The following is a 20,943-nucleotide window of genomic DNA, read 5'->3' as shown; positions in this document are numbered from 1 at the left end:
AAAATCAACCTATGATAGACATTGGTTAGGTGCAATTACCCTCTTAGGGGAAGCTTCAATTACATAGTGGAAAGCACTTTTTTTTTTTTTCAAAGAAAAGTCCCATCTCTTTGAAAATGCACACCGTCCTTCTCTCCTTCCCCACACAAAATGACTCAACTTTGTAAGAACCAACAAACTGTAGCCAAGCCAAATACACGGATCCTTAAGCATACCTGAAACTTGAATATATTTATTACAGACATCTTAAGACCCGTAAACTCTGCTCTGGATCACATCACTCCAGGATCTCAGAGCTGTTCATGATTGTACAGGAAATGGGGAATATTGTAGGCTCACAAAGGATAACTGATAGAACTCAGTGTGGTACTTCAGGGACACCAAAACATTGTGCGACATGCAAAAGACTATTCACGAATCACACAAAATATACATTCATTGTGCCATCCATCACATTAATAATTGAGCTGAAAATACATCCTAGCCAGCTACGATAACTGAGGAAGGAAGAGGCTGGTTTGACTAATACCTTTAGGTTCTGAATAATCCAGCACGAAGTTTAAATAGAGTGTGGCCAGAGAAACAAGAAAGGGGTTGGGGATGGGGAGAGACTGAAGCACAGGCAGCAAGGTTTCTGAACCTTGTGGTCTGCAGGCCTTCTTAACTCACTGAAAGAACAAATTGAGGCTACCCTCCGAGGCATCTGATTGAGTTTAAATGAGGGCTTTTATTTTTAACCTATCATCACATATAAAATTGTACCAGCTTTGAGAGTTTGCCCACCCTGTTTGAATCACTTAATCTAAACATTTCTAGAAAATCTGTATAAAGATAAATCTCTCAGGACAAAGTATTTACAACCAGCAAACTCACACACAAGAATGAATTAAATTAAAAGGTGAATTCATTGTGTAAACATGCCCATAGTGCATCTCTTCTCATGAGCTCCTGGACTCTCTCCTTTCTCTTTACCCCACTTTGAGGACAAAGTAGGGGAGTTCTGTAAATCTACAGATAGATAAAAGATGGGAGGCCTCCCTTTGGCATGTTTCTGCTGGCAAAGGAGACAATTCTCCAAAGGGCATCTAAAAGGAACAGTAGGTTCTGTGGAAATCTCCTAAAAGTAGGGGCCCTCAGAAAATTGGTGCGGGCACCCCATCTGCATTAAGAAGTTAACACACACACCCCTCCCTCCCCAATCAAGCATCTAGTCCAGAATTCTCAGTAAACACATTATCCTGCCCAGGAGCGTCCCAGATAGGATCAGAAAGAAAGAGAGAGACTGCAAATGGAAAGGAAGATAAGCTAAGAATGTGCTTTGAGTAAGAAGTCCCAGCCGGAGGAGTCAGAAGCCTGGGCCGCAGAGTGGAGTTTGGGGCTGGGCGGGCCTCAGTGGGAGGTAGTCAGAGTGTCGGAGGTAGAGGACCCCGGGGAAGGAACGCAGGGCGACGAGCTGGACTTCTCTGAGGACTCCTCGGCCTTCTCCTCGCTTCCCGGCGGGGTGGCGGGAGAGATGGGCAGGAGGCCCTCCTTCTCTCGTTTCTTCTGCTTCATTCGGCGGTTCTGGAACCAGATCTTCACCTGGGTCTCGTTGAGTTGCAGGGACGCGGCGATCTCCACCCGGCGGGCGCGCGTCAGGTACTTGTTGAAGTGAAACTCCTTCTCCAGCTCCGTGAGCTGCTTGGTGGTGAAGTTGGTGCGCACTGCGTTGGGTTGCCCGGCGTAGCCGTACTCTCCAACTTTCCCTGCGGGGGAAGCGATGAGAGAAAAAGGTAAATATTTAACAATCCATAGGAGAGCCCCTGTAGGTTCAGAGCAATATTCAGGTAAGGGGGAGATCGAGAATTTCTCCACACACCCCGGGCTGGGGAGGGTGAGTGATGAGGTGTAAAGTGTTCATCTGAAGTCAACCATTAGTGTGGTCAGACCGGTGATGAATGGAGCCCAGAGATATTACCAGCACAGCCCCACGCACGCACACCTACCCACTTCCTACTTCCAGAATCTCTCCATCTCAGCCCCTCTGCAAACACCACATTCCCAGGGGCTCCTTCGCCTCAACACACACCTGGGCAATCCCCCAATGCCCTACAACACCGGTGGGGAGCAAGTATTTTTAAAAGACAATTTATTAATTGTCCTTGGAAACTAAGCATACTAACTCCTTCCAGAATCATCACGGAGCATCCGCGGAATGGCAAGACTGACCTGTTTTGGGAGGGTTTCTTTTGACTTTCATCCAGTCAAAGGTCTGCGCTGGAGAAGAGGTCTCTGGTGCCGGGGAGCGACAGGCTTCTTGGTGGCTGGCGTGGAGAGGGGACAAGGAGTTATTATACGTGGCCAGGGCCAGGCTCTGGTGCTCTTGTCCATATGAGTGGTGAATGTACTGAGGCGATCCCACCGCGCCCCCGGCATAACCCTGGTGGTGGTGGTGATGTTGGACCATGGGAGATGAGAGGTTTCCAGAGTAAACAGCGGGAGCGCACGAGGGGTACCCCCCACTTACTTCTGCTTCCTGATTTAACGTGTACGGGCTGTAAGGCGCGCCGAAGTTCTGCGCGCCGTAGCTTGGACCACAACTCGAGTGGGGGTAGGACACCCCCAGGTTCCCAGGAGTCTGGTAGGTGGCCGGCTGGGGGTGGTGATGGTGGTGGTGGTGGTGGGGCGAGTTGATCTGCACCCCCCTGCCCACTAGGAAGCGGTCGTCGCCGCCACAGCTGTTGGCACTGACCGCGCACGACTGGAAAGTTGTAATTCCATGGTCTGCGGGATAGGCTCGCGCGGAGCAGGTCCCCGAGTCGCCCCCGCTGAGGATGGGGTATTCCAGGAAGGAGCTCAGTCTTGCATTGTCCATCTGTCACTGAGTGACCGGGTCCTGCGAAGCCCTAGGTGACCGTGCCAACTTTCTCACTTCCTCCATGGGGCCGGAGAGGAAAAATGATATGAATGTACAGTGCGCAGGAGGGGGGGGGGGCGGGAGGGCGGAGGGCGCTGCGAGCGGCACGTGACGGCGGCAGCCAATGGCGGAGCCTCCTGCGAAAGTTTGCTGGCTCCCGCGGTGATGGATCACCGTTTCAGTGGCATTTAAATCCCCGGCGCTCCTCTGTCCGGGTGACGCGCAGTCGCCCCCCCAGGCAGCCCGGGCGGCGGCCGCAGCGGCGGTGGCTGCGAGGGCAGATCCCGAGCGCTGGGGCGAAGGGGAGCACAGGCTGCCTTTTGCGCGCCGGCTCGCTCGCCCCCCCTCCGGGAGGTGGGGGCTGGGAAGCACCCCCTCCCTTCCTGTGTCCGCCCCCCTCCCCGCCGCGCACAGAAAAAGGAACTGACGAGAGGTGAGAAGGGAAGAGGGCTCCGCGCCCTCCCGGGTGGGGACTCAGGGGGAGGGAGCTCGGGTCGCGCCGAGCAGGAAGGGCAGGATCCCAGCCGGCATCGCAGTCCCTGCTGCGGTGCCTCGGGGCGGTGAGGGGCGCAGAGCCCGTGGCCTAGGACTGGGCTGGGCCACCAGCTCTCCAGGCCCCAATGAAGAGGAGAGTTCCCAGGGGGCTGGCTTGGAGGAACCGGTGGGGGTGGAGGGGACATGGGCAAGAAAAGAAACTTCCCTTCTCCGTGAGGGTCTGGGAAGCCCCCTCCCTCCACCCACCTCCCCCACACTGAGCCTGGGAGCCGCACCGGAGCTTCTGTAATTTGATGCCCCGCAGCCGGGGGAGCCCGCGGAGCCGAGGCGGCCGAAGAAGGCCGGGGCTGGCGGGGCTCACCGCCCGCCCTCTCTCCTCGCTCTCCGCCCCTTTCTCCTCCCCACTCAGCTCTGCTCTGGGAGCCAGCCCTACGGGATCCCGAGCAGCGCGGCCGCTGGATTTTGAGGGGAAGGAGGCGGGGGAGAGAGATGACGCGAGCAGACGTGGCCTGCGTGGGGGCCGGGCCGTGCGCTGCAGGCCATCTGCCGGCCCCGCTGGACCCAGGAGCCTGCGCTTTGGGTGGGGGCCTCAAAGGCGGGATCACAGCTCCCACAAAGTACGCTGACTCCCCCCCCCCCCTCCGTTTCTCGCTTTCTTAGGGAGGGACGTTAGGAGTTGGTAGAGCTTCCTTTATTCAGCTCCCCCCCCCCCCCCTATTCTACAGCACGTCTGTAGTGGGGATGTGGGCTGGCAGGTGGGAGGGGCGGCGGACAGATGGCTGACGGTAAATGGGACATTTTCTTCTCCCAACACCACCTCCTCCGCTTGGTAACTGACTGCGTAGTTAGTTCCTTGTGTGAACCTCCGAGTCTTTCCCTAGAGAGACGAGTGCAGCTCTGAGCGTCATCCCAGGCCAGGGGTCCTGTTCTCCATCACTCCCATCCTACCCTGATGCTGACGGGTCGTTAATTGCTGTTTACTATTAGGTTTCGTGTCAACCCTTGGCTTGTAGAGAGAAAGGGCCAAGCAGAGGCCGCGAATTGATGCATTCTTAGGCGAAAGAAATCCAGAGGGCATCCGGGACGCTTTGCAGCCACTGATGTATAGGTTTTTACTCTGACCATGTTTGCCTCACCAGAGCCCGACAGATAAAAATTATCTGAGGCGTGGATGTGGGGTCCCACGCCCCTCTAGCTTCCCCTCCCCGGCTAGAAGAAGGAAGTTTTGCTTAAGGCAGGCACATTTCAAAGGTGTTAGTGAACCTTTCAGGTTTCTGCGTTCTGTTCTCCACATACAGAGGTTTCCCCAAAACCTGTCCCCCCAGAAGGGAACACTTGCGGACATTTGACTATGGACTCCCTTCAGTAGCAAAGAAACATTTCCCCTAAACATTTCCTTTGGAAAAGGTATTTTCATGTGGCCTTTGACCCATCCCCAATCGCCGTTAAGAGGGCGCTCAGGCAGGCGAAGTCACTCCTGCCCCATTTCAGCACCAGGGGAACGTCATCCTGGAGGAGGGATAGGCAAGGCGGCCCTCCTGGAGGAGGCTTCCTTGGTAGCGCCAAGGCCTCCGGCGCTGGGGAGGGAAGGGGCTCCGGTGGGGGAGGAGGCGGGACTGAGGGGGGTTGTGCTGGCTTTGCGCGGGTGTTCTGCTCTCCCAGCCGAAGCTCCAAGCTCTTGGGTACCTTCTGCCCCTTGGCCCCCTCTCTGCGCCTTTGCTGGCCTCCAAGGCCTCGGGTTGACGCGACCCCCTGGGCCGCAGGGCTTGTGCCACAAAGCCATCCCGGGAACCACCGGTCTCCTCCTTCTGCGAGCTCTCTGCTCCACGCCCCTCTCTCCCTCCCTGCGCGGCACTTCGCAGGGCCAGCAGGGGTGGGTGCATGTCTTGGCACCGCAGGCTGGCACTGGCACACGGGCAGGCACGCGAGCGGGCGGCCCACCCGCCTCCGCGCACAGCCCCACGCAGGCCCGGCTCCCGCAGCCCCGCCGGCTCCGCCCCGGCTGCCGCCCTGCGCGCTCCTCTCCCCGGAGCTGCTCACAAAGACGGCCTCCCTGGCCCCGAGCCCGCAGGCTTCCGTAGCTCCGGCCCTTCCCCACCCCCACAAAGTCCTGGGGCGCCTTCCGCCGGCGGCGAGACCCTCGGTCCTCCCGGCAAGTAGCCGGCGCCCCCGGACTCGGACTCGAGCGAAGGTCCCTGTGAACGCCCAGGGAGAGAGGGTGCCAGGCGAGTTCGGTCGCTATTTAAAGGACCGCCGGCCAGCGGCTCCAAGCGCCTCTTTCGGGCTCTTCCACTCGGAAGGGAAGGAGCGAGGAGCAGGCCAAACGCCGCCCGCCGAGGCCGCGAGCTGCTCACGGCACCCGCGGCTCAGCCAAGCCGTTGTTTTAAACGAGCAATAAAAATGAATTATGACTAAACGCCTTCTAACTTAATGCTTTCGGACGGGGATCCCCGGCAAATACGTAAGAGGATTTTTATTTGTGCATGTGTTCCTGCAATTGATCTCTTTGATGACATTCTCATTCATAGAAAGCGTTTGATTTATGAGCGTAGGACGAATCGCAACCAGCAGAGGCTCAGCCCTGGCCGCTGCCGGGCAGCCCCGCGCCGCGCCGCGCGGACGGCAGGAAACCCGCCGGGGTCCTCGCCAGCCTCCGCCGCCACCGGGATTTAGGAGGCAACAGGGTGGGGGAAGGTAGGGAGCAAACCCCCGGAGAAAGATCCCGATTTCATCATAATTTACAAGCCTGCGCTCTTAGGAGCCGGGCTCTTAAACCAACCCGCCCCCACACATGTTGCTCTGCGTTTTCTCACGGTGAGGAGCCGCCTGCACCGAGCTCGGGAAGAGAAGCACAGACGTGGGGAGACATGAGCCGGGGGGCAACAGAACCACCCAGGAACACACCCCCGTTCACATTTTATTGATATTTCATTGAAAGTGCTTGTACGCTTTCTCTCTCTAGACTACTTAATTGATAACCTAGGGTGCAGAAACACTTGGTTTTCCATCTCAACTTGCTAACCTGACTTCAAAGCTTTAATGCCCCATTATTTGCCATATAAACAGATTTAAGAATGAAATATTGATTTTTCTGACCCTGAAAAAAATAATAAAAAGAATCCTCGAATGACTGAACCAGAGGGCTGGAAAGAAGCCTTTCTGAAGTGTGTTTTCCAGCCAGTGACCATCATTTTTTTTATGTTGTTGTTGTTTTTTTCTCCCCCCTCTGTCTTTTAGGACTGTTTGCTGGACCCATCCACAGCTGGGAGACTAATCAGCCATACTGAAAATGTTCGACATTGGTGGGGGAGGGGTGGGATGTAGCTGTTTGAAACAAACGTGTATAAATAAATGAATTGTTGACCTGGAGATTGGTAGCTTGTTCAAGAAAGCCTATGTCCCTGGAGTTGGGGGTTTCTGTAGGCACTTTATTGCTCCACTTTCAAAAGCTTGGGCTGGGCCCAACTCTGAGGCTTCCTCATCCTGTTTCTATGACCAAGTTACATCTATGGCTTGAACCTCTACAATGAAAAAACAAATCCATTCCCCTGAAAGAAAGAAAGAAAGAAAGAAAGAAAGAAAGAAAGAAAGAAAGAAAGAAAGACTTCTCAGATGCCCTAACCATTTTCTGGATTTCTTTTCTGATGCCGTCTATTGAAAATTTTGAACATGCCCCCTTAATAAATATATTAAAATTGAAAAAGAAGATGAATTGTGACCAGAATTTTATTTACCAAGTTAGACTAAAAGGAGAAAAAGAAACCATTAGGAGCTTTGAGAAAGGGGGGGAGAAAAAAAAAAAGAAAGCTGCTTATAGCAAAGGAGAATTTATTCTACCAAAAATACGCATGACAATGCATCCTAATGTAATACAAAAATAAAAAGAAAGTGAAGATACAGTTGTATGGTCACTTTCCTGCAGGCCTCATATATTGCTTTCAGTAAATCACAGAGGGGGTTTTGGATTAGATTTAAAACAACTAAAACTCCAAAGTAACCTGTAAAAGACGCCTCTGAGACTGGGTCAGGGGACTTGCTAAACAGAAAATCTCCAACATTTAGAGGAGGAAGAGGGTAAAAAATAAAATAAAAATCAACTCTCAGAATAAAAGAAGGCCAAACCACCTGGTCAAAGGGGTTTTTGTTTTGTGATGCTTTGTTTTGCTTTAATGTTTTTAGTAATTCAGATGCTGCAAGTCAATTGTGGTGAGTGTGTCTGTGAAAAAGTCAAAGCTGTCAGCTGAAATATCTACAGGGCTGTCGAGGGAACCTGGCAAGCTGGGCGAGACTGCATCTGAAAGCTGCAGGCAGGAATCTGTGGAGAAAACGCTGAAGTCCTGCAAAGAGGGGACCTCGAGGGCCTCGGGACTGTCATTGTTTAGGCCCGAGCCACAGTTCTGGCCCATTGTTGACAAGTAGTTGGGAACAGTGGGTGACTGGTGCTGAAAATGTTTCAGATTTTTCTCATTGCTGGTTAAAGGCGAAACGGGGAAACTCGGGGAGTCGCCATTGTGTCCGTTGGGAGCCTGCTGCTGGGAGAGGGCGTTCTGCTGGAAAGTGTAGCCTTCCCTCTCCAGAAGGGCCCCCGAGACGCCCAGGGCTTGCTCGAAGAGCGACTTCTCCTCCTCGTCCTCCTCCACCTTCTCCGAGTCCTCCAGGCTTTTGAATTTCCCCTCGCTGTGCTGGTTCTCCTTGCACTGGGTCTGCCTCTTGTGCTTCATCCTGCGGTTCTGAAACCACACTTTCACTTGTCTCTCAGTCAGATCCAGCAGCGCCGCGATTTCCACCCTCCGGGGTCTGCAGAGGTACTTGTTGAAATGAAATTCTTTCTCCAGTTCCAAAAGCTGCGTGTTGGTGTACGCCGTCCTCAGGCGCCGGGAGCCCCCTCCGCTGCCATCGGCCACTTCCAGGGACTCTGCGGAAAGGGAAACCAACGAGAGACACGCGCACAGTTGGAGGCGGAGGGGTCCGAGTGGGGTTAGTCCACTGGAGAATAAATATAGCAGAAAAGATCAACGGCAACAAAATGGCCGCCCCTGGATGCAGCAGAGCTATTGTGCTGCCTTTCCTGGGAGCCCAGCCCGGGGACACCCCATCTCTCCCACCTCCGCCCGATTCCTGCCTGCAGCTCCCCCCAACCTCTCCATCCGGGAGCAAACTTTATATTAGCCACACCACAATTTATAATTAATGCATCAGCTGCTTAGCTGAGCAAGAGCGATCTATCACTCTTCATTACTGTCAAAAAGCCAAACTCTAGGACAACTAGACAAGAGGAGGTCAGTTCCAACTCAAATAAATCATCCCACATTACACAAGTTAGGGAAAGTTCCTCCCCCCTTCTTAAAAATATATATGTCTCCTTGCGGAGCGCAGGATGCCTCTTCTCTTCCATCAAACCCACTCCTGAGCCCACAGAGGAAGGGAAGGCAGCCAAGCATCTCCTCCTTCTCTCCCAGCCCACGTTCCCCTCCCCCCAGAACCGCTCCCCGGGCAGCCCCGGCGGGGAGCGGGGTCCCGGGACTGGGGGCCAGGTCTGTGCACTGACCTTTGTGGCCGAGGCAGGCAGGGCCGGCGGCGGCGGCGGCGGCGGCGGTGGCCGAGGCGGGCGGCAGCGCGGTTTTCTTGGCCGCCTTCTTCTCCTTCATCCAGGGGTACTCGGGCGGCTGCAGGGCGCCGGCGGGCCCTGGGCTGCCGCGGCTGCCCGCGGGGCTCGGCTTGGGGCGGCCGCCGGCGCCGTGGCGAGGGTGACTGCCCGGGTTCAGGCTGGGAATGGTCTGCTCAAAAGGAGGAGGAATCAGTGTCGAGTGTGAAAGCGTCGAGGTCTTGATTGATGAACTTTGAAATGTATCAGCGACAGGGGGAAAAGATGTCAGGCACTCAGCGAGCGACGGCTGGCTATTGATAAAACCAATCTCTCGCTCAAATTCGTAATTCATGGCCTTCTGCTTGGAGCCCCCTCGGAGAAAAAGTTCCCTCTTCTGGAGGGGCTTTGGGGGGGCGAGGCCCGGGAAAAAGGCGAGTGCGGAGGGGAAAAAAAATCTATCATAGAAGATCGCTGCTGGGGTGTTTTTTTTCTAATTCACTGATTACAGCCGTATGGGGACCGCGCTACTATTAAACTATTGAATTCATGGAGACAAGGTTGAAATTGGACCGAATTGGCTGTCACATGATTGCTTCTGCCCAATGACAATTTGGGCTTTAATCAAAAGAAGCCACTGTCTGTTTGATTGATCCAAAAAAGTCGGGAAGGAACGCCTCATTGGGGGCCAGCGAGGCTTTATTTACACTTTTTTCTGGGCAAAAATACATATATGTGGGTGTGGGTGGGGATGCCCGGGAGTGCGTGGGGGCGAGGGTGCCTGCCTGCCTTCCCAGCCGCAGCGACCTGGTGTGTGCGCCTGGCGCTGCGTGTGAGTGTGCGAGTGTGGAGTGTGAGCCGGCTGCTGGCCCGCCGGCGGCCGCCCTCCGCCTCCCCCGCACACTCCGCGCATTGTTTGGGACTGTCGGGAAGACGCCTCGCACCTCACAAATCATTTAAGCGCCTCAGTTTGACGCCTGCAGTCATTAACAAAGTAATCCATTAATCTTCAAAGTTTTGACACCCGAGGGCCCCCATCCCAGCCACATAAGTTCTGCTAAGGCAGGAGGAAGGAGCAGAGGGAGAGGAGATGAGAGAGAGAGAGAGAGAGAGAGAGAGAGAGAGAGATCCATTTTGGGGTCCCCCCTCTTTTATTTCCCTTTTACTCCTCCGCCTTTTCCCAAACCGTTTCCTGGATCTCAGAACTGATCTCCTCTCTGCCCTAGTCTTCCTTCCTCTCTTTCCTTCTTTTCCTCTCCCCCCCTCCTCTCCTCTCCCCCTCCCTCCCTCTCCTCTGTCCACTTCTCCTCTCCCCCCACCCTCGCCGGCCCTCGCCCCCCTCCAAAAGCCCAGCTCGGAGTCCCGCGCCCCCAGACCCGACCCGGCCCATTGTTAGCTGGCTTTTCCGCGGCAGCTTTGCGTCTGGCTCCAGGGAAAGCGGAAAACGCGAGGCTGCTCTCCGAGCTTCCTGCGCCATCAACTTTTCAGGAGTGGCTCGAGAGATAGATGCATGTGCCAAGCGAGACAACAACCCCAGGTCCATGTGTTCAAATCCCTGTAGCCAGGGCGGCGGCCAGCCAAGGAAATGCTGCCCCGAGCAGCGCAGAGCAGCGCAGAGCAGCGCAGTGGTGTGCGGCTCCTGGCATTCTGGGTTTCATACCCGTAGGGCTCGGGCGCGGTGAGTATTTCCAGGAAGTCTGTGGGAAGTTAGCAGCAGCGAGGGAGAAGGTTATTGTACCTTTCCTTTCTTTCTTTCTTTCTTTCTTTCTTTCTTTCTTTCTTTCTTTCTTTCTTTCTTTCTTTCTTTCTTTCTTTCTTTCTTTCTTTCTCTTCCTTTCTTCCTTTCTGTTCCTTCCCTTCTTCTCCTTGGCGCTCTGATTGGGAGCGTGTTGGTTCAGAAGCAGTGAGTGCTCTAGCAGCCCAATTGTCTCCCACTCCTTGGCCACCAGGGATGTTTGCACTCGGGTTCTGTTATGGGAAACAGCACCGCAGGTGAGACAGGGCGACCCAGGGAAGAATTATACAGGTTCTCTTTCTCTGTTCATTCTCTCTCTCTCTTTTCCCCCCCAATTCGGGGATGTGAGACTGAGCGTATCTTGGACTGTGCTGGAGGGTTCAAAAGACAACACCTTTAGGTACCAAACAATAACTTTTTAGAAATCCACCAAGCCAGAAAGAAGGGAGGAGGCTGAGAGAAACTGGAAGGTATCTCTTTTCCCCCAAACCCTGAGGAGGAGGATTCGCCTTTGCTTCCTTTGAAATGGACCCAGTGATCAGACTCCCCCAGGCCAGCAGGCACCAGTGGCAGGAAAATAAATCATTCTGATGGCTGGGGAGAGAGAGGTTGGCGGGAGAGAAAACCCGATGTAGAAAACAAGCAGGGCCGAGCGAGGCGCAAGGAGAGGATTCCATCTGAGGCCGGCATCAAAGGGGGTTTGGGTTGGAAATTGATATAAAGTGCCCTCCATCGTTGACTAGCCCAGAGCATTGCCTTACAGATAGAGATGCTATTTTGGAAAATGTGAGGTTTTTCAGTTTTCTTGCTTTTATTCCAAACAAAGCTCTGAAGGAAGTCTGGGTGCGATCAATCTTGCTCACCAAAAGCCTTGACAGCTTCTGGCCCTTAAGAACACATTTCAGCTTCGAGCTCTTTCCAAGATCAAATGTGGCCCAGCAAAGAGGAGAGCAGGAAACGCAAGTAAACAAGGAAAACTAGTCTTTTAAAAGATATTTTTTGGCAGCGGAAGGAGTTATAAGGCTGCTTTTAGGAAAGTGCTTTTCGGACTCTGGGGTGGCAGCTTTTGGCATTTGCTTTTACCAGAAAATATTGAGGACTTAAGGGGAGGGGGAGCTCCAAGAGGGAGCGTAGCTGCTCCCACATCACCGAGGCTTTGTCAGGGGCTGCGTGGGTGAGAGGTTTCTGCTGCCTCAGCGGCCTTAATTCAAATACCATCTGGAAGAAAACCCTTTTCTCTGGCCATTCAACACAGGAATCTTCTCCAAATCTATTACTTTAACTCAGGAGATATTTTAATAAGGATTTCTTTTTAATATCTAGGAAGCTAAGGGTGAGATCGATATTTTTTCTTTGAAAGCCACAATGAATGTCTCTGGCAAGATGTGGAAAATCATATTGGAGACTCATTTAAAAATCTCTGCCCTGGAGGGAGGAGGAAGCCTCCAAACCAGTCCTCTCTCAGCTAAAGAGTAGATTTTAGAAATGGGTTCCAGTGGTGGTATCTCAGAACACTATTCCTCTCTGAGGATCTCTCTCTCTCTCTCTCTCTCTCTCTCTCTCTCTCTCTTCCTCTCCTTCTCCCTCCCCATCTCCTCTCCACACTGTTCCTTATTTTCCCAGGTAATTTTAATTGTATGCACTTCTCTTAAATTATTACTTAAAAGAGGACTCTTGCAGCTGTTCATCCTGCTTAGTTTAGATATGAACAACCAGAAGGGCGGAAGCTCCAGTCCTCACAAAGACTGCTTTTCCAGCCTCCATGTTTCTGAGATTTGTCATATTTCAGCACGGAGGTTGGTGTGAGGTAGGTGCTCATCCACTTCTTCCATAAACTCTTTAGAAAGCACCTCAGGACAGATGTGGGGAAAGCACCTCTGGCTGTGAGAGAAACACCCAGATCTTTACAGCTGCCCAGGTTTGCATCTTCCGAACCCTTTTCTTTTTCTTAAAAAACCATGAGGCGGTTTCCTAAAAGCAGCTCCAGCAGGCCCTGCAGGCCCAGCCATGGCTCCAGTGCCTGTCTCTACAGACCATCTGAGTGAGCTTCTCAGGGGAAGATAGAGGCCAGAAGATGGATATTTTGGATGCAAACAAAATGGCGACACCTCCCACCTCTGCCTCAGAAACATAGAATCCAAGGAGAAGGGGGATTTATTGCTCACAGCGGACGCTCCTGATCCCCAGACGCAGGTGGTTCCTGGCTTCCAGCTTGGAGGTGGGATGCTGATGGGGATGCAGTTCTGAGGTTTGCACTTTCTGAATTTGGTTCCTTCTCTGAGCAATTCTTTAATCTGAAGATGAAAACGCTTCCCTTTCCTGCGCTTGTCTCTGCCTTTCCAGCCAGCCAGTAGGCAGCCCAGGAATAGAAATGTAATGCTTAGCTCCTGTAGCATCAAATGAAAGAAGTTCTTATAAAAATGCATTTTTATTAGAAAGATATTAATCTCCTTTCTCTCTCCCCCTCCCCCTGAGGCCATAAAAAAAAAAAGAAAACAAGCGGGGAGGGAAGAAGGAGAGGAAATAAATCCAGAGAATGCCAAATCCTAAATTCCGAGAGGAAGCCGATGCTGGGGCTGCAGGAGTCCAGGGAAGGGCCAAGCCCTTCTGGTGATGGAGACTGGGTGAGCCTCTCAGTCTCTTCCGAGCCGCCTCGCTCCCCATGGCCATTTTAGAAGCGCTTCTTCTCTCCCTCCGCCGGATAAAGGACCGCGAAGCATCCGCGGAGAGTCCGGTTACTCCCCAAAAGTGCTCGACACCCTCTGCGGCTGGTGATTTCCCAGGTTAAGGCGTTAGCTGGTCCGCTCTGGCCGGAGGATGGTCGCTGACAGGAAGGCAGCCCGCCTGGTCCCTGGCGGGGCTGCCCGACACCTGTGCGCCCCCCGCCGCGCCGGGTCGGCTGCCTTTGTTTCTCCCGCACTCGGCTCTCCGCAGCCCCCGCGCCCGCCCCGGGCTCCGCGGCAGCTGGGAACCAGGCAGCGCAGCGGGCTGGCCCTCGGCGTCGCCGGCGTCTCCGCGGCTCCAGCCGCCCGAGCATTCGCTGGGCTCCCGGGCCAGGCCCCGCCAGGCCCCAGCCGAGCTGCAGGGAGGCCTCGGCCTGCCCGGCCGGTCGCCTCCGCCTCGGTTCCACGAGGAACCCCATCTTCGGCCAAAGAACCCCTTCCGAACGCGGATATTATTCAGAATAAAAACTTTTATTTATTTTTTTGTTTTGTTTCTCAGAGTGTGAGCAGCAAGGAATGTAGAACTCTCCAAACAAATCTAGCATTTTTCGCGTTTACAGATTGTTCTCTTCAGTTTCGCCGGATGTTACAAACTTAAATCACTGTTTTCGAAAGCTGGATCCTCTCTGGTATTATTGCATCATTACCGTTTTTTTAATAAAGAAATTACATTTCCCTTTCAAATAAAAAATTTCCTATGTACGCCAATACACCATTGAACAAAAGGCCCAAGAAACCTTCTGAACAACCAGGGTACAGAATTTCTTTAATATAAATACGAACGGATGGGGATAAATAATATTTAAAACTTAGATTATTCAATGCTTGCAAAAAAAATATAAATAAATCTGACTGTTCACCAGCATACACACACGGAAAGACGTACACTTAGTCATCCTCACACAGGGAGCCCCTGTTTCAAAGCGCCTTTGATTTTTTTTCTCGCTCTTTACAAGAAGTGCAATAAAAAAACTAAAATTAAAAAAAAAAGTAATTGCTTCCCCTCGGGAGCCATAATGTACGAACAAATTCACATTGAAGAACTCGGCTAGAAAATTTGTTCATATACCCTGTTTCTGATCAAAGAGTAGAGAAGGTAAAGGGTGCGGGCCAGCGGCCGAGCTGGGGCGGGAGGAGATAAATATCGCTACTGATACTGACAGCCATTCCAGCAACCAAGATTGCTACGTCACATAAACTATAAAAACGCGTTACCAAAGAAAACAAAACGGGGGGGGGGGGGGGTGGAAAGGGGCGGAAGAGAGAGAAAAGGGAGGTGCAGGGAGAGAGAACCTTAAGACAAAACAAAAAAAGCAAACGAAGAAGAAAGGTGTGTGTGGGTGGGGGGACTCTCCTGGCGCGCAGCCCCGAGTCCACCATCACAGGTGGGTGAGCTTGGGGGCTTCCTGAATTCTTCCCTGAGAAGGATGGTGGGCGGTAAGGTCCGTGTAGGTGGGGTGCGGCTCCCCTGGCCCAGGCCCGTGATGGTGGCCGCTGCCCAGCGGCCCAGCACCCCCGTAGTCCATGGCAGCCGAAGCAGCGTGGGGGAGGTGAGTTAGGCCAAAGAGGGCCGGCCCAGAGTTGCTCATGGGCTCCACATAGCTGCCCCCCACGAAGACGGGGCTTCCCTGTAAGTGTGGGGTCCCATAGCTGCTGTTGCCCTGGAGGCCATGCCCGTGCGGGTCATAGTCGGGTGTGCCCCCTGCGCCTGCCCCTGCAGCTGTGTAGCGCTTCTGTGGGGGCGGCGGGGGCGCGCAGCTGGGCAGAGGTGCGGGGTAGGAGGCAGGGGGCAGCCCATAGGTGCCTTGGGGGGGCTTGGAGAAAGGCGGGGGCGACTGGGGCTCGTAGGGGACACTGTTGACCAGCGAATGCATAGAGTTCAGATAGCCGCCAGCGCCTGGAGGCACGGGGCTGCGACTTGGGGACTGGCCCCCTGATGACGTCAGCATGCCCTTGCCCTTCTGATCCTTCTTGTACTTCATGCGGCGGTTCTGGAACCAGATCTTGATCTGGCGTTCGGTGAGATTCAGCAGGTTGGCCATCTCCACGCGGCGTGGCCGGCACAGGTAGCGGTTGAAGTGGAATTCCTTCTCCAGCTCCACCAGCTGCGCGCTGGTGTAGGCCGTGCGTGCCCGCTTGGAGGACGCCTGCCCAGGCGGACTCTTGTCGCCTGCGCAGCTCTCCCCTGCCAGGACAGAAGAGAGGAAGAGTGGTGTCAGGGGCTGTTCCCCAACCAGACCCCTCCTTGCTACAAACCCCAAAGTGCCCTCTATTTGTCAGGGCCCAGAAAGGGTGAGGAGGAAGTGCGTGCTTCCTCCATCCTAGTGGGAAACAGTGCTAGTAGGTGGCCCCCCATTCAGTCAAATTGCAAATCATAGGCGTCTCCAAGGGGGTCAAGGACAGAAAAGCAGAACCCCCAGTTTGCCTTCCTGGTCTGTATTTCCTTCCTGAGCTGTTCACTTTCTGACTCCTTTCTGGGCCTGCAGGCCTATGACTACAAGCTCCCTGTGGGCAGGTCTCACCACCTTCATTCCCTTCACACTCGCTGGAATGTGGGCCACCTAATATACACTCAATAAACCTTTCCTCCATTCACTGTCTGTCTGAGAGTGGACAGTTGCCTCAGCTGGACACGTAATTTCCCCAGTGGAGATGGGTGGAGCAGGAGCCCCAATCCGGAAGACTTCTCTGCTCAAAGGAAGAGAACCCATCAACAGTATCCATTTCTGGTGGTGAGGCCCAGGCCTCTGATGCTGGGTCCTACTAATTAGGTTTCTCATGTCATCAAGCAGCCTGCCCCAGCTTTGCCTACTAATCTTGTGTCCTCCCTGGCCCCCAAATCCGAGTGCAGGAAGGTCCCAGATTCTCAGAATAGAGCAGTGGCAACGGGAGAAGGCAGGGGCAAAGGTAACTGGGATACTGGGAAGCCCTAAGGCCTAGGGCCTATCATCCACTGGAGTCGGGTTCCAGGAAGCCCATGTGGTTCCCATTAGGATGACAAGTCTGAATCCCCTCCCAGAGGAGATCCTGGCTGCCTTCATTGTGCTAAGTCTGAGGGGGGCCTTCCCAGAGGCAAGGCAGCCACTCCATCTGCTGGAGCAAAAATTAAAAATAGGCTGATTATAAGCAAAGCATTGATTCTGAATTGGCGGGTGATTAGACCTGCTTTTACTCTGACACATTGCAGTGTGGGGTGGGTGTCACTATTGCACTAAAAATAAGGAAGTGTACGAAAAAGAAAGTGGAGCTCATGTTTGCTCTGCACAAAGGTCCTAACTCCAAGAGTAGAAGAAGTGATTCCAAACTCACTAGGCCCACTCGCTCTTGGGGGAGTCCAGAGAGACTTCCATTAGGTCTCTCTGGGGTTTCCTGTACACATACATAGTCCTGTCACCTCCCTAGTTGCAGACTCTGGAAACCTGTGTAGGATAGAGTGGAGGAGCAGTGGGTCCTTGGAAATGTTCCAGCGCTCCAAGCCGTGCTGGCTGTGCCTGGAGCTGGCTTGGGAAACCTGGAGCCAGGCCAGAGGACCCTCCTCCAGAAGGCACCCCTTTACCTGAGCTGGAGCCGCTGGTTTTCTGCTTTGTGTTCTGCCGAGACTCCTTCATCCAGGGGAAGATCTGTTTGGCCACGGTGGGCGAGTTGAGTAGGGGGCTCTTGGCCGCACTGGCAGGGGTGGGGTTGCTGCTGGCATTCTGAGGTGGGGAGACTGAAGATGGGGCTGGGGGCGCGGCAGGAGCTGGCGCAGGGGGCTGCTGAGGTGGTTGAGGCTGCTGAGGGGCAGGGGGCGCAGCCTGGGGCGGTGGCGGGGCCAGGGGTGACTCGCCCAGGCCTGGGGGCTGGCTGGGCGGCCCGCTCAAGGTGTGCAGACATGCCTCACTCAGCTCGTGCGCCTTGGGGTGGCCCCCAGCGCTGGCGGGTGATTGGAGTGAACAGGCGGGTCGGTGGTACTCGCCCTCCGCGCCCAGAGCTGCGGACGCCGAGTATGGCTGCTGGCTGGCATTATAAGCGAACCCGTTGGCTGCCTGATAGGGGTAGCCACCGTAGAGCGCGGAGCTGTCGTAGTAGGTCGCTTTTTGCATCGCGTTGTTTCACGATCTTGATCACACACTCTGACAGGGGCTTGACTCCCGTGAGGGCGCACATTGGCACGCCCCCGCGGTCACGTGACGCTCCGCCGCCAATGGCTGCCCCGCGCAGACCTGGGGGGGTGAGAATCGCGCGGTGAGGGCTCCGCGCAAATCCATCTTACTCTCAATAGCTAAGTGACATGAAAGCCATAAAAGAAAAAGTGGTCAGCAATATTTAGCTGCACGACTTGGCCCCGGGCGCAGAAAGCCGCGCTATAAAAAGCCGCTGGAATTTACTGGCGGCTACAAATATTTGCTTAACTTGCGTCTGGAGTTGGGGGGTTTTCCGGGGAGAGAGGAGGAGAGTGAGTGAGGGCTGGGAGCTGGAGTCCAAAAGAAGAAAGGCCTGATGGGTTAGAAAGGGACGGGGTTGGGATCCTTCTTTTCAAGGAAGAAGAAATTCAGGGTGTCCCCTCCTCTGTGCTCCGGCACCTCCTCCAGCGAGCCCCAGGTCCCCCTCCCTCTGGAAATTTTGGCGAAGGGGTAAGGAGGCAAAGGGGAGTCGCCAATTTTTTTTCTCCAATTCTCGCATTACCACTTGTATTTGCCAAAAGAGCCCTGACAGGGAGTGATGTCCCATCCACCCCCATTTTGGATGTTCCAGAACCAAAGAGAGGTATGCACAAAAAATGTTCAGGTAATTGCCCTACTCGACCCTACTGAATTTCAGAAGCTGAGATTGTTAGGCAGTTATTCTCCCTTGTGCAGGGATATGGCCCACCTCCAAATGAGCCCCTGTGGCTGAGAAGGGGAGAGAGAAAACTTTAGATGGGATATCCTGTGTGAGGAGGGACCACCACCAACACCCACTCCAGCAAATCAAACTCAAATCCTGGACAGCTTTTCACTTCTCTCCTTTTCCTATTTCTCAGGCATGTCCCAGCAAGCCACTCCCACCTCTTCTCCGCTGCTGAAAAAGGTCCCCAGACCCTCCTGCCTTGGATTTTCTGAGGTGCTGTTATTCAGGCAACTATCAAATTCTACCTGTTAAAACATGATGGATTAGAGAAAAAAACAACCCACCAGGAACCTGAAAAACCAGCGTTCATCTCCATGACCACGGCTTGAACTCTCCTTCCAACTTAACGATAATAGGTTCTGTCTTAGAAACTGCTATGTAATTTGATGTATGGGGGTCATTTGGCTCTGGACGAGGGATGGGAGCACAAGCCATAAAATCCTGCCAGAGTTCCCTGATCTTTGTGTGCTGTTGTTGTTGATATTTGTTACTTGGCCTATTTACCTGCTTCAGAAACACCAAGTGAAGGGCAACCCTGGAAATCTAAAAAGCAATGGAAAGCCTTCTCAAGTCTTTTTTTGTTTTTTGTTTTTTGTTTTAGAAAGCAGTTTGCAGAAGTGAAATCTGTTCCCCCCCCTCCCCCCACCAACCTTTGCATGGTCAACCTCTGGTTCTGCTCAGAAAAGTTCCATGTGAGTTCACATATTCACAGTCACACTCTGACACACTCAGAATGTTAGCGTCTGACCATTTAAAGAAAATTACAATGACAAATTCATGAAGAAAATGGTTTACACTTCACACCCCCAACTCTGTGTATTTGAGTCCTGAAGTTATTCAAGTTTTCCAGGAATAGCAGACACTTTGTTAACCAGAAAAAAATAATGTAATAAGCATCTACTAGTGATGATTACACTGTAATTTTGTCCTTTGAATTTCATTATTAAACCAACAATCTGACCAACATCTGGAAAACAAGCACAATTAATTTTCCATTAATTTTCCAGAACCTCAATTAAAAATTACAGCATCCCTTATCCAGAGCTATTGTGCATGATCTTGAGCCCTGGAGTATTGTTTCTCTTTTGGAGATAGAAAGCTACAGATACCAAAATCAAAAGTAAATAAATGATCAAATAAAATTTAAAACTGAATAGCCCTTTAACGTCTGTTTCCTGTTCTTTCACTGAAAACAGTTCCTATTACATTTGGCAGTGTTAATGTCTGCCATCATAAATTTTTAAGATACTAGGCTTGTGTAAAATAAAACGTCAGGTTAAGAAAATTACTCCAGACACTTGAACAGCAAGATATTAGATAAAACAAAATTAAGTTGATTTTGAATGTGCACTATTTCAAGTGAATTGCTAACCCATTATCATAAGCTACACCGGCCTGCTGTTTACTAAGTCTTTTTGTCAAGTTGTAAAATAACAAAAATACCTTTTAAAATCAAAGAGCAAACAACAACCCACATAAACTTAAAATATGAATTCACCTCCCAGACCCCACGAAAGTGCTTCCTATTGTTTAAGGTCAGCAGATAACCAGCTGGGGCCCACACAGTCCACCACCCCCAACCCAGCCCCCAAAGTTTACAACCTAGTAAAGAAGTTGGAGATTTGCCAGCCAGGAAACTTTGCTTTGCACCCCCAAACAAGGGCTGGGGAAGGAGCAGATTCCTCCGAGAAGATGTCTCAGTAGCCCCCAGGTGTGAGAGCTGAGAGTTGAAGAGGCTGAGTTGAGTGCGGGAAGCAAGCCCCATTGTCTCTCCGGAAGATCTGCCCAAATTTCAACCTCTTGCCTTCAGCCACCGCTCTCTCTTTCCATTCCTGCCCCTTCCTTAGCCTGCCCTCACCCCGAGTGTAACTGGGAACGCGGGTACGAGCCCCCAGCGCCCCTTGTCCACCCCTCCCTCCCTTCCCAACCCCGGAAAGTTGCGGCTGGGCTAGGGGAGCGGGCAGAGGTGGGGGCGGGGACGGGAACGCGGCCTGAACTCGAAGTGTAAGGGTATCAGTCACTGCCGGGAAGGAAGCTCAGGCTTGTGAACTCTTCTTGAACCGAGATCTAAGTCTGCGGCCATAAATCACCGCGACGTACACTCCGCCATTCAGCGCCGGGAGCGCCGGCGGCGGCCCCGCTTACCTTAACTTCTGACGAGCGCCGCGAGCGCAGGCTGGGCTCGGGCTCCGGCCCCGGCCCGGCTCGGCGGCCCGGCCGGGTCCCCTCGGCGCGGGATGGGCACCGAGCCTCGGCATCAGCCGAGACGGCGGGCGGGAGGGAGACCCCGAGGCCCAGGCGCCCAGGCGCAGAGCGTGGCCGCCTCGCTGCTCCGGCACCGCTCGCCCAGGGCGGACTGGGGCGGCTTGGACCCCCCCTCCCACCCACCCCACAGAAATTGGACTATATGTTTCACCTGGCCCGTGGGATATGGCTAGCGCAGTAGCAGTGGGAAAGAGAGGTATATATAGAATTAATAGGTACCGGAAAAATTGTCTGTGTAACCAATTGAAAAGAGTAATAGCGTAGCGAATTACAAGCAGTGAAAAGAATGGCCTGTGTAGTCCTGGCTTACAGCAGATGCATGAAGATCACAAGTCCGAGCCAAAAAGACAATGAAAAAACCGATCCAGACTGAAGA

At 53.2% G+C, this 20,943-nt stretch overlaps 4 protein-coding genes and 1 long non-coding RNA gene across 9 annotated transcripts in view; 2 read left to right on the top strand and 3 right to left on the bottom strand.

Annotated features, from left to right (window-relative positions):
- Positions 1-212: 212 nt before the first annotated feature.
- HOXA1 (homeobox A1) lies at positions 213-2,942 on the bottom strand. 2 transcript variants are annotated; one of them, XM_006088770.2, is made up of 3 exons: positions 2,507-2,942; positions 2,209-2,303; positions 213-1,745 (listed from the first exon to the last, which is right to left on the bottom strand). In XM_006088770.2, the coding sequence occupies exons 1-2, from the start codon at positions 2,852-2,854 to the stop codon at positions 2,244-2,246; spliced, it is 408 nt and encodes a 135-aa protein (XP_006088832.1). In that variant the 5' UTR covers positions 2,855-2,942; the 3' UTR covers positions 213-1,745; positions 2,209-2,243. The 2 variants fall into 2 exon arrangements, with proteins under 2 accessions (XP_006088832.1, XP_006088831.1); XM_006088769.2 differs by having other exon boundaries at positions 2,209-2,942.
- A 1,224-nt stretch (positions 2,943-4,166) lies between these two features.
- On the top strand, positions 4,167-6,760 carry LOC102436653 (zinc finger X-linked protein ZXDB-like). Its single transcript, XM_023753861.1, has 3 exons — positions 4,167-4,220; positions 4,761-5,852; positions 6,629-6,760. The coding sequence occupies exons 1-2, from the start codon at positions 4,167-4,169 to the stop codon at positions 5,787-5,789; spliced, it is 1,083 nt and encodes a 360-aa protein (XP_023609629.1). The 3' UTR covers positions 5,790-5,852; positions 6,629-6,760.
- A 441-nt stretch (positions 6,761-7,201) lies between these two features.
- Positions 7,202-20,943, bottom strand: part of HOXA2 (homeobox A2) — a 17,865-nt gene continuing 4,123 nt past the window's right edge. Inside the window, exons 1-2 of one of the 2 annotated variants that reach the window (XM_006088764.3) lie at positions 8,940-10,255; positions 7,202-8,306 (exon numbers count right to left, since the gene is read on the bottom strand). In XM_006088764.3, the coding sequence (XP_006088826.1) occupies positions 7,567-8,306; positions 8,940-9,330 (1,131 nt within the window). In that variant the 5' untranslated portion in view covers positions 9,331-10,255 and the 3' untranslated portion in view covers positions 7,202-7,566. Of the gene's footprint in view, positions 8,307-8,939; positions 10,256-20,943 lie in introns of those variants that run through there. The other variant, XM_023753837.1, reaches the window with a different exon arrangement.
- HOXA3 (homeobox A3) overlaps positions 13,886-20,943 on the bottom strand; it is a 45,175-nt gene continuing 38,117 nt past the window's right edge. For 2 of the 3 annotated variants that reach the window (XM_023753835.1, XM_023753836.1), the window contains 2 exons: positions 16,990-17,635; positions 13,886-15,618 (listed from right to left, as the gene is read on the bottom strand). In XM_023753835.1, the coding sequence (XP_023609603.1) occupies positions 14,813-15,618; positions 16,990-17,515 (1,332 nt within the window). In that variant the 5' untranslated portion in view covers positions 17,516-17,635 and the 3' untranslated portion in view covers positions 13,886-14,812. Of the gene's footprint in view, positions 15,619-16,989; positions 17,636-20,447; positions 20,662-20,943 lie in introns of those variants that run through there. The other variant, XM_014455887.2, reaches the window with a different exon arrangement.
- Positions 17,537-18,760, top strand: LOC106697170. The gene is made up of 2 exons (XR_001348207.2): positions 17,537-18,179; positions 18,436-18,760. It is a non-coding gene; the product is annotated as an uncharacterized LOC106697170 (long non-coding RNA).

Source organism: Myotis lucifugus, unplaced genomic scaffold, assembly GCF_000147115.1.
Source record: "Myotis lucifugus unplaced genomic scaffold, Myoluc2.0 scaffold_52, whole genome shotgun sequence".
In the NCBI taxonomy this organism is placed as follows: Eukaryota; Metazoa; Chordata; class Mammalia; order Chiroptera; family Vespertilionidae; genus Myotis; species Myotis lucifugus.
The sequence above is the reverse complement of the archived record's forward strand: the minus strand, read 5'-3'. Positions and strand labels throughout refer to the sequence as shown.

What these genes read in the sequence shown, in the direction of transcription:
- HOXA1 (XM_006088769.2), bottom strand. Translation starts at nt 2,854, where the DNA reads ATGGACAATGCAAGACTGAGCTCCTTCCTGGAATACCCCATCCTCAGC. An exon ending in AAGAAACCCTCCCAAAACAG is followed by an intron (nt 1,746 to 2,208) that starts GTCAGTCTTGCC and finishes CTTCCCCCGCAG; the next exon opens with GGAAAGTTGGAGAGTACGGC.
- LOC102436653 (XM_023753861.1), top strand. Translation starts at nt 4,167, where the DNA reads ATGGCTGACGGTAAATGGGACATTTTCTTCTCCCAACACCACCTCCTC. An exon ending in AACACCACCTCCTCCGCTTG is followed by an intron (nt 4,221 to 4,760) that starts GTAACTGACTGC and finishes TCCCTTCAGTAG; the next exon opens with CAAAGAAACATTTCCCCTAA.